Source organism: Thamnophis elegans, chromosome 16 (genome assembly GCF_009769535.1).
Source record: "Thamnophis elegans isolate rThaEle1 chromosome 16, rThaEle1.pri, whole genome shotgun sequence".
NCBI lineage: Eukaryota > Metazoa > Chordata > Lepidosauria > Squamata > Colubridae > Thamnophis > Thamnophis elegans.
The window spans coordinates 2,835,836-2,853,922 of NC_045556.1; the positions used below are offsets into that span (position 1 = coordinate 2,835,836).

The 18,087-nt window shown below is 51.2% G+C and overlaps 1 protein-coding gene across 1 annotated transcript; it reads left to right on the forward strand.

The window, feature by feature from the left end:
- Window positions 1-186: 186 nt before the first annotated feature.
- Window positions 187-14,727, forward strand: SNX33 (sorting nexin 33). Its single transcript, XM_032232694.1, has 2 exons — window positions 187-3,582; window positions 13,342-14,727. The coding sequence occupies exons 1-2, from the start codon at window positions 2,154-2,156 to the stop codon at window positions 13,593-13,595; spliced, it is 1,683 nt and encodes a 560-aa protein (XP_032088585.1). The 5' UTR covers window positions 187-2,153; the 3' UTR covers window positions 13,596-14,727.
- The last annotated feature ends 3,360 nt before the right edge of the window (window positions 14,728-18,087 follow it).

Consider the following 18,087-nt stretch of genomic DNA (forward strand, 5'->3'; position numbering starts at 1 on the left):
AGAAGAGAGAAAGAGGAAGAGGGAGAAAGAAAGAGAGAGGAGAGAGAGAGAGAGAGACAACCGAGGGCTGGAAGCGCCGCTCGCCTTCCCAATCCCGGCGGCGGAGGCTTTCAGGGGGCCGGCTATCCGTGCCAGGGCTGAGCCGGAGCGTCAAGGCGGCGCCCTCCGCGTAGTCTGCCAATAGAGGGCGGCCGCAGGTTGGTTGGCCCGCCCGCCTGCTGCGTCCGCGGGTCGCTTTGCGCCCGGCGCCTTTGGCAAAAGTTCGCCGCTGCAGCAGCTGCGCCCGTGCGTCATGGAACAGCCCGGCGGGTGAGCTGCGCCCAAGCAGCGCGGAGGCACCCGAGCCTTGTGGTCTCGCCACCCTACGGAAGGAGAGGGGACCCCGCGAGGCCATCTGCGCCACCCTCCCCACTCCCGAGAGACCCGGCTGCCGCTGAGGACCCCCCTTGCCAGCCCCGCAGAGAGGCGGACGGGCGTTGAGCCCCAGCGAGGCGGCCGCGGAGGAGCTCGCTTGCCTCCTCTGCGCGAGGACCGTTTGGCTGCGCTCGAGGGGACCCCCCGGACCGCGCTAGGTGCCTCGGCCGCCCGGCGCCACCGGAGGAGGGACTTGCCCAGCGCCCTGTCCCTTGTCCCCGGGGCTGTCGCTCGTCTCTCTCCGAAGCGGCGGCGGCGGCTGAACCGGTTGGATCGCCTGCCAGGATACCCGACGGCCCCGCGCGCCTCTCCAAAAAGGGGGCTCCGCTGTCTCCCCGCCAGTCTTGCAAACTTTCTTCCCGACCTCTCCAAGCTCTGCGGTGGATGGGTGTCCTTCCTTCTTCTCCTGGCCTTCCACCCTCCTCCTTTTCCTCGCGCAGTCGGCTTTCCCGGGGCTTTGCTGCGAAATCAAGCGGGCGCACAGAAATCCAGGCTCCCGGGCAGGAGACCCGCGTTCTTCCTCTTTATTTCTGATTCTCTCTCTCTCTCTCTCTCTTTCTCCCTCTCCCTCTCTCTTCCCCTCTTCTAAATCTACCCTGTGGGCGATCTCTTTTGACCGCTGTCCTGGTTTCTGAACCGCTGGAAATCGACTAGGGAGAGAGCGAGCGAACAACAAAAGAGACATCTTCGGAGCCCCGCAAGGGATTTTACGCTTGGCTGGTGGATCTGAATCGGTTTGGAGAGAGCGCTCCGGTGGGCTGGGAGGAGGACCCCTTCCTGGGCGCACTCTCTGCTTGCTTTGGGGTGGAATGGAGAGTCTTCTTCCTTGTGCCAAAGTTTCAGATCCTGCAAAGAGGTGAAACTTTCTATTTAGGGGGCTGTTTTTCCTGTTCTCCCCCCCCCCCCCCCCGCCCTTTCTCTTCCTTTTTTTTTGTGGAGTGGACAAAACAACAAGGGGGTGTCCTGTGGAAAGGCAGCAACAACAGATTCACGTGGACTTTGTTGTGTGTGTGTGTGTGTGTGTGGACTGAGGCGTGACCTCTGGACAGAGAGGAGTGATTTGTAGCCGTTTTCACATTTTTCCTCCACCCTTCAGGGAGTCTGGTGGGTTTCCAATCCCATCCGACCGGGATTCAGCCTTGCAAAGAAAACATTTCTGGTTTATAACAGTGGAGACTTTTCTTCCTGGTTCCCTTTGGATTGGAAGGCTGAGAAGTTCTGAATTGCTCTTTTTATTTCTTTTTATTGTTAAAAAAAAAAAAAAAGATCCACGCCTTCTCTGAATTGTAGAGCCAACCGATTTAAAAAGCACAGACCAAACCTCTTTCGGATCAAGATGCTTCATTCCGACCTATAATTTCAGTCTTCCAAAAAGAGACCTGAGGAGGATGGATAACCCCTGGGCTGCTTTGATACGGCTATAGTCATGAGCCTTTCCTGGTTTTCCTGCCCCCCGCCTGAGATCTGCGACCCCCAGGAGAATGCGCTTGGCTTTGCCCCATTCTTAACCTCCCTCCGCTGATTGGGAAGGCGACGACTGTCCGTCTTAGACCTCCTTCTATAAAAAAAACACCAGATGGTTTTGTCCTTCGGAGATTGTCCTCTTCTGCTCTTTGTCTCCAGCCGTTGCCAAGTCTGCTGCGGGCCTTGCTAGCTTCCTGGGGACGGCCCCTTTTCAACAGCGCCCAGGAGGTGGGGGGGCTGGGGGCAGAGACCCAGCCGCCTCACCGGACACCCCCATGGCAATCCGAGCCCGAGCGCTTTACGATTTCCAGAGCGAGAACAAGGAAGAAATCAGCATCCGCGAGAATGAAGAGTTGACGCTCTTCAACGAGAAGTCCCTGGACGGATGGCTGCAAGGCACCAACTCCCGCGGGGAGACGGGCCTGTTCCCCGCCTCTTACGTGGAGATCCTCCGCTCCAGGTCCTCCTCTACGTACACCAACAGCCCCGCTGGGTCTCCTGGAAACGGCTCCTCCTTCTATGTCCCCTCGTCCGTCCCGGGCATTTCCCACCAGGGCAGCTTTGAAGATGACGACGATGACTGGGATGATTGGGACGACGAAAGCACAGTGGTGGAGGAGCCCAGGAGCGGGGCAGGGACCAACGGGCACCCGTCACCCACCCTGTCCTGCCCCAGGCCCTACGCTCACCCCAACAACGGCGGCGGCCGTCCCAAGCCGTCCCTGGAGAGGCAGGACAGCATCGGGTCTTCCAAGAGAGGAAGCGTGGTGAGCCGCAACCTCAACCGCTTCTCCAGCTTTGTCCGTTCCGGCGTGGAGGCCTTCGTTTTGGGGGATGTGCCCATGATGGGCAAGATCTCGGAGGCCTACTACATAGACATGGGCTCCAAAGGCCCACAGTGGCGGTCCAACCCCCACCCTTTCCTCTGCTCCGTGGAAGAGCCCACCAAGCAAACCAAGTTCAAAGGCATCAAGAGCTACATCTCCTACCGGTTGACGCCCAGCAACGGCCATTCGCCGGTTTACCGGCGCTACAAACACTTCGACTGGCTCTACAACCGCCTGCTGCACAAGTTCACCGTCGTCTCGGTGCCCCACCTGCCGGAGAAGCAGGCCACGGGGCGCTTCGGGGAGGACTTCATCGAGAAGCGCAAGCGGAGGCTGATCTTGTGGATGGACCATATGACCAGCCACCCGGCCCTCTCCCAGTACGAGGGCTTCCAGCACTTCCTCAGCTGCGGCGACAACAAGCAGTGGAAGATGGGGAAGCGCCGGGCGGAGAAGGATGAGATGGTGGGGGCCAGCTTCCTCCTGACCCTCCAGATCCCAACCGAGCACCAGGACCTGCAGGATGTGGAGGACCGCGTGGACACCTTCAAGGCCTTCAGCAAGAAGATGGACGACAGCGTCCTGCAGCTGACCAGCGTAGCTTCCGAGCTGGTTAGGAAGCATGTCGGCGGCTTCCGTAAAGAGTTCCAGAAACTGGGCAACGCGTTTCAAGCGGTCAGCCAAGCCTTCCAGATGGACCCACCCTACAGCTTCGACGCCCTCAACAATGCCATCTCCCACACGGGCAAGACCTACGAGATGGTGGGGGAGATGTTTGCCGAGCAACCCAAGAATGACCTGTTCCTCATGCTGGACAGCCTTTCCTTATACCAGGGACTCCTCTCCAACTTCCCAGACATCATCCATCTCCAGAAAGGTAGGCCCTACTCTCTCTCTCTTTTTCTTTGGCCCCGAAGGACCGAGATAGCAATGCGGCAGAACCTGTCCTGCGTGGCGTGCCCCTTGGGGGGGAGGGGAAGGGCAGAGAGGTTGAGCGGGCTGCCTTCCTTGGTTTGAAGGCAGGCTGGAGCCAGGATTGTCGGCTCCTCTGGCAGCCTCTTGGCCTTTCATCTCATGGAAAGTCCTTTTGAGGACTTTCCAAAAGGCAAGAGCCAACGTTTCTCTCCCTCCTTCCCTCCCTCTCCCTCCCTCCCACTCTCTCTCCCTCCCTCCCCCCTCTCCCTCCCTCTCTCCCTCCCTCCCTCTCCCTCTCTCTCTCCCTCTCTCCCCCTCTCCCTCCCTCTCCCTCCCTCTCTCTCCCTCCCTCCCCCCTCTCCCTCCCCCTCTTCCCTCTCCCTCCCTCCCCCACTCTCTCTCTCACCTCCCCTCTCCCTCATCGTCCCTCTCTCCCTCCCTCCCTCTCCCTCCCTCTCCCTCTCCCACCCTCTCCCTCTCTCCCTCACCTCCCTCCCACTCTCTCCCCCTCTCCCTCCCTCTCTCTCCCTCCCCCTCTCTCCCTCTCTCCCCCCGCTCCGCTCCCTCTCACTCTCTCGCCCTCCCCTCTCCCTCCCCCTCTCCCCTTCCTCCCTCTCTACTACCTCTCTCCTCCCTCCCTCTCTCCCTCCCTTCCTCTCCCTCTTCTCCCCCTCGTCTCCCGCGTCTTCCCCTCTCGCTCCCCCTCTCTCCGTTCCTTCCACTCCCCCCATCTCCCTCTCTCCCTCTCCCTCCCCCCCTCTCTCCCTCCCCCTCTCTCTTTCCTTCCCTCCCTCCCCATCTCCCTCTCTCCCTCTCCCTCCCCCCCTCTCTGTCTCTCTCTCTCACACACACACACCACCCAGGAGAGGGCAAGGAGCAAAAGGGATGCCGGTGGCAAAGGGCAGAGAGAGTCTTCCTTTTGCAATTGCCAATGCGCAGGGCTCAGGCAGCAGCCTCTGGGGGAATGCTGGGAGTTGAAGTCAGAATAACAGGAACTGGAAGGGGCCTCTGAGGTCTTCTAGTCTGACACCCCCTCCTCCCCCGCTTGAGCAGGAGACCCTGGATTATTTCAGATGAGTGGTTGTCTCTTCTTGAACCCCTCCAGTGATGGAGAAAGAAGGGAGGGAGGGAGGGAAGGAAGGAAGGAGGGACAGCAGAATAACAAGAACTGGAAGGGGCTTCGGAGGTCTTCTAGTCTGACACCCCCTCCTCCCCCGCTCGAGCAGGAGACCCCTGGATTATTTCGGACAGGTAGTTGTCTCTTCTTGAACCCCTCCAGTGACGGAGAAAGAAAGGAGGGAGGGGGGGAGGAAGAGAGGGAGGGAATCGACCAAGAAGGACAAGAAGAAGCTGATCTCACAGACCAGTCACCCGGAGATCACACCATGTCTTTGTCATGCCTCCCAGGTGTGCTCCACCTCTTTCATTTTAAAGTCGATAGGAAGTGGGGGGTGGGGGTGGGGGCTGCTGCAAAGGTAAACCAATCCAGGTAAACCAGGAGAAAGTCCGTTGGGGACTCCAAATCAGGGTTCACCAAACTTTCGGACCTCAGGGACCACTAAATTCTCGATTTTAAATCCCGCGGGCCACTAATACGAACTGTTTAAATCGATAAATAGTATTTAATGCAACATAAAAGAGGCAAATAATTTTTCTGCGGACCCCCAGTTGGTGACCTCTGCTCCAAGGATGTGATGGCATGCATCCATCCTTGTCTTTGGATAATTGGGGGCATCCTTGGTCTGGCCTCACCTGTTGGGAGGCCACAGGTGGTTGGCAGGCCTTCCAAGGGCTCAGGCGGCAGTTGCTGTGTTTGTGTGTCTGTGTGTGAGAAAGACAAGCAATTGGTTCCCACAGGAGGAGGAGGAGGAGGAGTGCTGGGAAGGGATCCCAGGTGTTCAGGAGGCTACAGGGGAAGACGAGTAGGGGCAAGTAAGGGGGATGGGCCTGTGAGTAAGCAGAGAGCAGCTGAATAGAAGGAGCTGATAGGAGAGGTAGCCGTCGACTTACTACCACAGTTGAGATTAGTATTTCCTTGGTTGAGCAAAGCAGTTGATATGTGAGTCGGGCCTGATTTTATGATCTGCTTTGCCATGGTTGTTAAGTGAATGACTGCAGTTGTTAAGTGAGTCACCCAGCTGTTAAACGAATCGAGTGTCCCCCCATTCACTTGTTAGCTTGTTAGAAGCTGCTGAGAAGTCACAAATAGTGATAACATGACGAAAGATAGACAGAGATTAGATAGATACAGGTAGGTAGGTATATAGGTAGAAAGATAGAAAGGTAGAGATAGACAGACAGAGATAGAAGATAGACAGGTAGGTAAGTAAAAGGTAGATAGATATAAAGATAGAGATAGACAGAAATAGATAGATGATAGAAAGTTAGAGATAGATAGATAGACACAGACAGACAGACTGACCGACCGACGGGTGGATAAATAGATAGAGATAATTAGATGATAGATAGTAGATGATAGATACTAGCTAGATTAGATGGAGAGATGGATGGATGGATGGATGGATGCATGGGTAGGTGGGTGGGTGGATGGATGGATAGATAGATGAGATGATAAATAATAGATAGATACATAGATAGATAAATAGATGATATATACTAGATAGAAGAGACATATTAGATAAATGGATAGAGATAGAGAGATAAATAGATGATAGTTAGACGATAGTAGATAGATGACAGACAGGCAGACAGGAGACTCACACAAACAGCCATGCAGATATACATACATACATACATATATACATACATACATACATACATACATACATATGTGTGTGTGTGTATGTGTGTGTGTGTGTGTGCGTGTGTGTGTTGCATTTGTGTGATAAATAAATAAAGGGAGACTAGTATAGATCTATTTCAAGCTATTTAGCTCTCATCAGCTAGCCATACCCTTACTGGGATTTGAACCTGTGCTGTATTACATATTAAGCAGTTGTGTTAACCACTAAGCCACAAGGTTGAATTGAATTGAATTGAATTTATTATATTTCTATGCCGCCCTTTTCCCCGAAGGGCACTCAGGGCGGCTCACAACCCAAGTCAAAGGAGGGGGGTACAAATAAGGAAAAAGAAGACGAACAAAAGAATACCACAATTTAAAACACACAACAACCATACCATTCGAGGGGGGACAAAAGCTCATTAGCCCCAGGCCTGTCGGAACAGCCAGGTTTTAAGGGCTTTTCGGAAGGCATGGAGGGTGGTGAGGGTCCGGATCTCCACGGGGAGTTCGTTCCAAAGGGCCGGAGCTGCCACAGAGAAGGCCCTCCCCCGGGTGGTAGCCAGATGGCATTGGCTGGTAGATGGCACCCGGAAGAGGCCGACCCTGTGCGATCTAACGGGTCTTTGGGAGGTGATTGGCAGCAGGCGGTCTCTCAAGTACCCAGGTCCAATACCATGAAGGGCTTTATAAGTGACGACTAGCGCCTTGAAGCGTATCCGGAGACCAATTCTCCTCCTTTATCATATATATACACTTGTATATGTATATGTATATGTATATGTATGTATGTATGTCTGTGTGTATATATATACATACACACACACACACACACACACACATACATACATACATACATTTATTTATATACACACTTCCCCCACTCAGCCATAAGGCAAGACAGAATCCCTGGGGAAGCAGAGGACGGAGCAACCTGGGGGGGGGGGTTTGAGGTCGTGATCCTGCTCAGGCCAAGCAGCCTTCAAAGGAAGCCACATCTCTGCAAGGAGAGGATGGAGGGAAGTCATCCAGGCTTCCCTGCAGAGAGAGCAGGAGAGAGGCAGGGGGGGGGGTCCCTCAGACGCCCCTGAGCCATCTCCATAGGGGTTTCTGTGCTGGGGTGGGGGTGGAGTACTCTGAGTACTCTTGGTGGCACTGAGGGCAGTGCCCCAGTGCCACCAACCTGAAGGCCAGGAGGAACCTCAGAATGGCAATGCAGAAGAAGAAGCTGGCACGTCCGCTTTGGAAGAGCCCACAAGTTTTGAGACTGGGCACCTACGTGGTGGATGGTTGAGTGGCTGCGCATGGGGTCGGGCGTCCTAAACGGGCACATGCTCCGCACGCACCTGTGGTCGCGCAGGCACCACACGCTCTGCGCGCATGCTCAGTGGGCCGGTCGCGTTATTAAACAGCCATGGAACGCGGGCAGGTGGGTGGGCCAAACAAGCCACCGTATTGGTACCCGGCTACTACCGGTACGGCGGTACTGGGCTGTACAAGGGTTACAAGGGTTAGCTTTGTCCATGGACTTTTTTTTAGCGGGTTGGAAGCCGCCCGGAGCGAAGTTCTCCAACCAGGAAGTGAGCAAGTGAGTCTTGTCTGAGCAGGTCGAACCGGCTGAAGCCAAAGGCTGATTTTAGCCGGAGGTTAAGAGGAAGAAGCGCCAGAGATTAAGGCTGTCTCTAAAGATAGAGCGGTGCTCTTAATACATCTCGGAACAGACAGGTAGGAGAGCTTTGATCGGCTTTAATTGGGCGGCTTCAGGGATGTCCACCTTCTTAAATCCACACATGGAGCCCCGAGGGAAGCGGAAGGATTATCTTGGCTGCAAAAAACAAAAAAACCTTGCAGGTTGCAGGGATGGAGTGAATTCCTCTCCAGTGGAAAAATCCTGGATCTTTGGAGAGACAAGGGGAGCAATTTTTCCCAGATTTTTTTTTTTACAAATTGTTCTGTTCAGGATAAAGAAGGCTTGGAACAGGAATAGGTAGGTAGGTAGGTAGCAGTGGTGGGTTTCAAAAATTTTTGGGAACCTCTTCTGTAGGTGTGGCCTGCTTTCCGGGTCCACTGGTGGAACCTCTTCTAACCGGTTCGGTAGATTTGATGAACCGGTTCTATCGAACCGGTGCGAACCGGTAGGAACCCACCTCTGGTAGGTAGGTAGGTAGGTAGGTAGACACACACACACACACACACACACACACACATACATACATACATATGTACTGTATGTATGGATGCGGTGGCTCAGTGGCTAAGACGCTGAGCTTGTCGATCAGAAAAATTGGCAGTTTGACGGTTCGAATCTCTAGGGCCTTGTAACGGAGTGAGCTCCCGCGACTTGTTCCAGATTCTGCCAACCTAGCAATGTAAAAAATGCAAGTAGAAAAATAGGAGCCACCTTTGGTGGGAAAGGAACAGCATTCCGTGCGCCTTCGGCATTGAATCATGCCAACCACATGACCACGGAGACGTCTCCGGACAGCGCTGGCTCTTCGGCTTAGAAACAGAGTTGAGCACCGCCCCCTAGAGTCGAGAACCACTAGCACATATGTGCGAGGGGAATCTTTACCTTTACACATACAGTATATATATCCGTCGTCCCCTTCTTCTTTTGCCCTCCATCGTTCCCAGCATGAGGCTCTTCTCCAGGGAGTCCTTCCTTCCCATTAGGTGGCCAAAGTCATTGAGTTTCCTCTTCAGGATCTGGCCTTCTAAAGAGCAGCCAGGGTTGATCTCCTCTAGGACTGACCAGTTGGATGGCCTTGCAGTCCAAGGGACTCAATGCAGGAGTCTTCTCCAGCACCAGAGTTCAAAGGCCTCCATTCTTTGGCACTCAGCCTTCCTTACGGTCCAACCTTCACAGCCATCCATTGCAACTGGGGAAAACCATCGCCTTGATTATACGCACTTTTGTTGGTAGGGTGAGGCCTCTGCTTTTTAATCTGCTGTAGGAGAGACAAGACCTATTATCTTTCCTCCATCCCAGCCTAATCGCTGCAGAATTACCCAGGAGTTCTTTTTAAAAAAGATGTTAAAATGCTGCTTCCCTTCCCTTTGTGTAGCACTGTAATAAACCCGAATTACATTTCCATTGCAATGCTAGAAATCATTCAGGCTCCTTCCTCATCTAGGCGCCTGCAATACTTATGCAAATCTGTGTGTAATTCAGTTGGAAATGCCTCTCCTGTTTTTCTACAAGGTGGAAAACAACTCCCTTCCTCTCCCCATTAGGAATCTGGGCATTGGATTGGGACCTATAACTTGGTAGATCAGGCCCAAGGGTTTTGCCATGCACTTCCTTGCGTGCCTCATTTAATATCTGTAGTAGACAACCATCTGCCTTGACCTTAACCGTGTGACCAAGGGAAGCTCCGGTGGCCACAATTAATATTTTAGGTTAGCTAAAATCTTAACAAATACCTCCCCAAAATGTTGGAAATGCGAATCAATAGCAATAGCAATAGCAGTTAGACTTATATACCGCTTCATAGGGCTTTCAGCCCTCTCTAAGCGGTTTACAGAGTCAGCATATCGCCCCCACAGTCTGGCTCCTCATTTCACCCACCTCGGAAGGATGGAAGGCTGAGTCAACCTTGAGCCGGTGAGATTTGAACCGCCGAATTGCAGATAGCAGTCAGCTGAAGTGGCCTGCAGTACTGCACTCTACCCACTGCGCCACCTCGGCTCTTGCAATACATCAATACACGGAACATATTGCCATTTATGGTGGACCTGTGAGGAGGCTAAAAATTTTTTGGAAAACGATCAAAAATTGGCTGGAGGCAATAACGGGTTAAAATAGACTGGAAACCTGAAGTTCTTTTTAATTAGGAATAATGTCTGCGAAATGCAAAAAATAAATCCAGTATTTTAATACTACTACATATAATTACGGCGGCAAGGATTGCCTTTGCCCAGAAATGGAAAAAAAAACAAATTAATTCCAAGCGAAGATGAAACAATAAGAAAAGTTATGGATTGTGCTGAAACGGACAAACTAACTAAAGAAATCCAGGGGAAGGAAGAACCAGAATTCTACCAGATATGGGATAAATGGTATAGGTGGATGGAGGAAAGAAACAAGAATCAATGAAGGAATATAACGAAACTCAAAAAAAATAATAGTTATGTTAAAAAAAATACTTTTTAAAAATATGTTTTTATTGTTTTTACATTTAGAATAGTGCAGCGCAGTGAAGCTGTTATGGCCATACAATCACAATACATGCACATAATTTCATCCATTTGCTGTCCATCTACTTAGCACATCATGTATTATCCTTCTATCCAATCCCATTATTTACAATTCGTTCCAATCTTGTCGTCTTGCCTTATACCAATAATAAAATCTGTCCCAAACTTTATAATATTCCGACTTCCCTTTATTTTTCAATTCGAGGGTCAGCCTATCTGCTTCCGCGCAGGCCAAGATTTTTCTAATTATGCCTAACTCTGATGGGATACTTCCTTTTCCCCAATTCTGCGCATGGGTTATTTGTGCCGCACTCAATACGTAACCACGGTTAATATTTAAAAGGCTGCCCCATTCAAAACACACAAAGGGCCACTTCAGCAGAGCTGCACGTTTTTCTGTGCCATGCCGCACAAGTGTCTTATCTCACTGGCTCAAGTCCCCGGACATCAGCGGAAAGCTAATATTAACAGAGACACAATTCATGTGTGTGTCTAAGCCACAATCCCTTAACAGCATCCACACAGCACTGATGCTGAATTTATGGTCGCATTCTGCTGGAGCCGTGTTTCTCATCTTTTCTACATCGTGTCGACCAAAACTGGATGCCGTATTCCAGGTGTGGCCTTACCAAGGCATTAAAAAACTATCGTAAACTGTCGAAAACTGTTGTGCGTGCAGCAGATGCTCCCTGAGGCTTAAAAAAATCCATGAATGACATGGGCTGCTGTATTCTTTTTCTCCCCAAAGCAGAATGGTTTGAAATTTGGACAGGTGTGATAGAATTTGCCACCTGTCCCTGGGCAGCACATTCCATAAGGGGGACCTGGGGACAAGGTTGTTTGGCAGGCATGGTTTTATCTCCCTGGTGATTCACGCGCAACGCCAAAGCCACACCTGTCATTCAAGGTGAAGTTGGCCCTGGCTGCTGTATTCTTTTCTCCCAAAAGTCTGAATCACTGGGGAAAGCAAATCTTTGCAGGCCTCGAGGCAGGCAAGTGGAGGTAGCAACGGAGGCGCCGTTGCCTAACGCCTGAATGGTGAGAACGTCAGCAAGATAAAAGGGTTGCAGCTCTGGAGGAGCCGTAGTTCATGAAACAAACCACAGTTGGCTGGGTTGAGATGTAGTGTTATGGTCTGCCGGTGGCCTGTGGAGCTGGCAGCAGATTTGGACAGTGAAGAGGTTGGGGAGGAACATGGTCCAGTCCTGGAGTCTGGGGAAGGCTCGGACGAGGGCTCTGTGTCAGAGGCAGAGAGGAGGCCAGAGCCATCTGGGAGTTATGTGCTGCCTCCAGAGCCTCAGAGAAGCAGAGGAACAGGGGGAGCCTGTTCCCAGTGCGCGCATGCGCAGAGCTGCCAGAAGGCAAGAACAATTAAGGCAAAAGGGGCGACTCGGGATTAAGGCTTGGAGGTGATTGGCCCCTCCCATAAGACGTAAAAGAGGAGCAAACAGACATGAGCCTTTGCAGGAAGCAACTTTGTTCGTTCTGGTTGGTTTAAACTCTGAAGCTCCGTTTTGACTCTGTGCTCAAAGCTAATTGGCAATTAGGTCTCTGGCAGCGTTTCAAGGGAGATAAAGGTGGGTGCTTATCAGCCTTATCCCGAAAGACTTTGGCAGACTTCTGTTGGACTCTTTACAAACTATTTGTGACTCATTACGGGCTGTGAATGAACATAATTCATAGCCGTTGAAAGAAAAAAGAGGATTTTTTGGGACTAAGCGTGTGGTTTTTACTGCCTCAGGAAGCCTAGGTCCAAACATGTAGCTGGCATGTTGTACATGACACCATAAATGGGTTCACCCAAGAAACTTGGGTTGACTGTCCAAAGAAATAAAGACCATCACGAATGTCCCAAAGATGATTTTCAAAAGGCAACTGGACTTGGGTCCCCCCATCCCCCTTGAAAATGGTTTGCTTCTGATCCAAGAAGCTTCTTTGGGTCTCAGAAACATCTTGGACGAGAAGCAAAAAGTTTTCAAGGGAAAAAAGAAAAGAGAGTCTTAATTGCCTTTTAGAAAAGCACCTTTGGGACAGCTATGGACCTGGATGACTGAGAATTGTCCTTAGACAATCATGATTGCTACTTGGGCAGACATGGAGAAATGGGGGAGCAGGACAACTTGTCTGCCTCCCCGGAGTCCTTCGGGATTGGGTGGCCTATAAATTTATTAAATACTGAAATATTAAATACAAATTCCTCGGCGTGATAGAATGAAATAAGATGGATGAAGGTGGTGACGATGAATTATAAACAGATACTCTTCCAGCCCCTGAATAAAATCCAGGTCTTTCCCCCAGAGACCACAAACCAGAAGTTTCATTGCATATTTCCCATCAAGTTCAATTTGTGAGCGACAACTCACTTCATCCCCCCCCAAAATCCACTCCTAGCTTTTGAAGAGAGCTCAAGAAATGCAAGGCCTCAAGAGGTGCTTAGAGAACCTCTCTTTAACTATTGGCCATCATAGACTTCCTTGACGTTAGAACAATCTGTCCATGGAAGGACTTCCCTCCAGATGTTGATCCAGCCCTGGAGGTTTTTAAGAAGAGCTTGCACAGTTGTATGCCTGAAATGGTCTAGGGTCTCTTGTGTGAGCAGGGGGGGGGTTGGATTAGAAGACCTCCAAGGTCCCCTCCACCTCTGTTATTCTGACTAACACAGTTCTCTCCATTTTGGAATAGCCTTTCCTGAACTTGCTTGCTCAACTCAACGTTCTCCAGTTTGATCTCCGGAGGGCTTGGTAACCTCGCTGAGGCTGTCCTTTTGCTTCCCTCCCACAGGTGCGTTTGCCAAAGTGAAGGAGAGCCAGCGGATGAGCGACGAAGGGAAAATGGACCAGGAGGAGGCTGACGGGATCCGGAAGCGTTGTCGTGTGGTTGGCTTCGCCCTGCAAGCCGAAATGAATCACTTCCACGAGAGGCGCATCTTGGACTTCAAGAAGATGATGCAGTCCTACATCCGGGAGCAGATCGTCTTCTACCAGAGGGTCAGCCAGAAGCTCGAAGAGACGCTGAGGAGATACGACAGCCTCTAGCAAAGCCCGCCCAGATGTTTTTGCGCTCAGGGTGGCCCTCAACGCTACCGTGCCCTCCGCTGCGACTGCGTTTGCTTCTCTTGCCTCTGGGGAAGGGAGGTCTTCTCCTCAGTGGTGGATCTTGGGAGGTTCTCCCCGTTGACTTGTTGTGCTCTCCGTCGTCTTCACGATGCTAAACTTCGGGCGTCGAAAGGGAAGGTTGCATCCCTGTCGTGACCAAAGCTTGGGATGGTGTGTTTCGCCACCCATCCCCGTCCAATCGCAAGGACCCATCGGCCGAGAATCGTTGCACAAAAGACATTTTGACGAGCGGAATTCTTTTCCTCCAGAAGAGCTTCGAGCCTTGTTGTTTACAGAGGAAGTAAAAGAATTTACTTTCCAAAGGAAATGTAGCTTTTCGCTCCAGCCAGCTTCCTTCCCCCCCCCCCCCTCTTTCTCAGGCTTGATTTTCTGGAAAATCACACACTTATTTATCCAGATCATGTCCAGCACCAGCAGCTCCCGGTTCCCCTCCGGAAAAGGGTCAAAATCAGGTTGAACCCAGTTCAGGATCGTTGTTATTGTTGGCTTTCCCCCCCTCTCTCTAGAGAGGATATGATTGTGCAAAGCAGAGGTCTTTAAACTTGGCAAACTTTTAAAACTTGTGGACTTCAATTCCCAGAATTCTCCAGCCAGCTTTGGAGTCCACAAGTCTTAAAAGTTGCCAAGTTCGGTGGCCTCTGGTGCAAAACAAAAGAGAACAGAGAGCAAAAATGGAAGTCGAAGGCATGAAAACGTTTTGCACACCCAGAATGGCTCTTTCGTGGAAGTGGCACAAGCAACACCATCCTCACTCCTGAGGTCTGTTGCAGGTAGTTCTCGACTTAACGACCACAACCCGGCCCGGAATTTCAGTTGCCAAGCGAGTCGGGTTGTCAAGTGAGTTTCCTCCCCTCCCCCTCCACGTTACGACCTTTCCTGACGTAGTTATTAAGCGAATCGCTGGCAGTTGAGTTAGCAATACGGTCGTTAAGCGAACTTGCTTTTTTCCCCCGTCGACTTTGCTCTTCAGCCCCGTTAAGATTGAGTGCATGTTGTGTCCTTTTTAACTCGCCTTGTTTTGTATTTTAAACTCTTTTAATATTTTTTAAATTTTTTTAATGTAAGCCGCCCGGAGTCCTTCGGGATTGGGCGGCATACAAATCCATTAAAATTGAAATTGAAATTGCTCGTTGGAAGCAATAGCAATAGCAGTTAGACTTATCTACCGCTTCATAGGGCTTTCAGCCCTCTCTAAGCGGTTTACAGAGTCAGCATATCGCCCCCAACAACAATCCGGGTCCTCATTTTACCCACCTCGGAAGGATAGAAGGCTGAGTCAACCCTGAGCCGGTGAGATTTGAACAGCCGAACTGCAGAACTGCAATCAGCTGAAGTAGCCTGCAGTGCTGCATTTAACCACTGAGCCACCTCAGGAAGGTCGCTAAAGGGGAATCACAGGACCCCCCAGGACACGGAATTGTCATAAATGCGAGCCAGACTTCAGAATTTTGATCACGTGACTTACAACCGTAATGGTTGTAAGAGTGAAGTCATTTTTCCCCCAGTGCTGTCGTAACTTTGAATGGTCACTAAACACAGTGTCGTAAGTCGAGGATTACTTGTGTATAGACCTACAGGTAATAGGCACACATTGTTAAAACCACCCACCTCTGCACTCCCCTGAGTAAATCCAGAGTTACTTTTTACACACACAAACACACACACACCCCTCTTTGAAATCCAAGCAGTTTGTGGAAACGACACTTGTGTGTTTTGATTTGTGCCTGGAAGATGGAAGTTCGGGGGGTCCAAACTGACCCAAACCTGTTTTTGTTTAAAAAAAAGGTTTCCTCCGTAGTAAATGGGACTCAGAGACGGATGCCGTACATGGCCTTAATCAGGAAATGGCTCCTTGGGACGCTTGTGTTGCATATCCTCTGACCTGCTGTAATTATCCATTCCTTCTTTCCTTCTCTTGGTCTCCAAAGAATTGGGGGGGTTTGAAATGTTTGGCGAATAAAATCTGGGGGGCCTGGGAGATAAAGAGACTTTTGTCTTCATTGTCTTTGGAGGAAAGTCCTCGGCTAAGACACCCCAACCCCCACCACCACTGGAGCCCCAAAATTTAGGTTTGCTAAGTGAGAAATTCATTCAGGGAGTTACGGTTCCCATTTTACGACTTTTTCATTGTTGAGTGAATCCCTGCCATTCTCTAATGGGTAACCCGGTTGCTAATAGCAATAGCAATAGCAGTTAGACTTATCTACCGCTTCATAGGGCTTTCAGCCCTCTCTAAGCGGTTTACAGAGTCAGCATATCGCCCCCAACAACAATCCGGGTTCTCATTTCACCCACCTCGGAAGGATGGAAGGCTGAGTCAACCTTGAGCCGGTGAGATTTGAACCGCCGAACTGCAGATAGCAGTCAGCTGAAGTGGCCTGCAGTACTGCACCCTAACCACTGTGCCACCTCGGTTCTAAGTGAATCTTTGACTTGGCTGGTCAGTAGGGGGAATCAGATGACACTACAACCGTCATAGAGATGACTCCGGGGCCAAGCTAGAGGAATTTTGACCGAATGACCACAGGGGAAACAGGTTGCCAGTGTGAAAAATGGTCCTTTTTTTCCAGGGCTGTTGAAACTTCCAACGGTCCCTAAGCGAAGTGTTGTAAGTGGGGGACTTCCTGTACCCATTGTCCCTTCCAGTGGCAGAGAATTCTAGGGAAGGAAATGGACACAGACAACCGTTGAGGGCTCCTATTTCCCGGGGTGTGAAGTTTAAGGGCAGAGGAAACCTGCAGACCTCACTGGATTGGTGTAGCTTTTGGGGATCCGTTGCAATTTTGAATGGTGGTTTAGCGGCCGGCCGTAGGCCCGAGGACTACCTGAATTCCTCGCGAGGGCAGGGAATTCTAGGGAAGAAGCTGGACAGGCAGCTTTTGAAGGCACTTCCTTCTCAGGGTGTGGAGGTTGGAGTTGGAGACCCTGCAATCATCTCTGGTGCTGGACGGTCAATTGGCTGGAGGCACCAGCTAATTGTTTCTGCGGGGAGATTTTGCCGATAAATCAAAAGTGCGGAAAGGAAAGCAGCCAACCCAAATGTCATCCAGGGCAAGAAGGAAACAATTAGTCTTGTCGGGAAACACGCCCAAAACACGGCCCCTGACCCCGGGACCAGCGACAGAGCGCCTTATTGTTGTGTCAGGAGCCTGGCACCTCCGGGGGCAGACGGAGGCCATCACCTCGACTTCCCTGGAAAATAGAAGGAGCCTCCCGTAACAAGCAAGGAAGCCATTTCTCAGGTCTCATCCAGATCGGTTCTTCTTTTGCACGGAATCCTCGGGTTTGTGCAAATCGAGAGACGGGCCAGTCGCAGCTTGGGGAACCTGGTTTCAATTGTGGCATGAGAAGGGTCTCGGAATTGTGCCATTCAGGGGTGAAATTCAGCAGGTTCTGAACCGGTTCTGGAGAACCGGTACCAGGCATTTTGAGTAGTTTGGAGAACCAGCAAAAAACCACATCTGACTGGCCCTGAGCCTCCTGAGTCCCAGCTAATCGGGAGGGAATGGGGATTTTGCAGTATCCTTCCCCTGGAGTGGGGAGGGAATGGGGATTTTGCAGTATCCTTCCCCTGGAGTGGGGAGGGAATTAGGATTTTGCAGTATCCTTCCCCTGGAGTGGGGTGGGAATGGGGATTTTGCGGTACCCTTCCCCTGGAATGAAGAGGGAATGGGGATTTTACAGTATCCTTCCCCTGGAGTTGGGTGGGAATGGGGATTTTACAGTATCCTTCCCCTGGAGTGGAGAGGGAATGGAGATTTTGCAGTATCCTTCCCCTGGAGTGGAGAGGGAATGGGGATTTTGCAATATCCTTCCCCTGGAGTTGGGTGGGAATGGAGATTTTGCAGTATCCTTCCCCTGCCATGCCCACCAAGCCATGCCCACAGAATCGGTAGTAAAAAAAACTGAATTTCACCACTGCTGTAAAGTTCTTGGAGCTCTAAGGAGGAGGAGGAGAAGGAGGAAGAGGAGGAGGAGGAGCAGGAAGAGGAGGAGGACTGTAGAGTTCTTGGCGCTCTCTGAACTTGGTTGTTTTCTTGGCAAACATTTCACGACCCAACTGGGTAACATCACCAGATCTAGGGGCAGCTGGTTTTCTGCTCCCTGCATTCGAGAATTGCGGAACTCTCTACAAAGATCGCTGCAAAGGAACCGGGAATTTTGCCCCAATATGAGACAAGTTGGAGAAAGGTTGTCATCACCCATCAGAGGCTCTTGTTTCTCGTCAACCCGCAACTCCCCCCACCGCCTCCCCTCCCTCCCCCCCCCCCAAGAGCCTCCTTGCTCAGCATTTCAGAGCGTGGTGTTCTGCCTAAGAATTCCTTGGCAAGCAGCTTTGCAGAAGTTCAGTGAACTTTGGACCGGAAGGAGCAGATTCCTGGCTCTGCTTATCGAAAACACGTCGATTGTA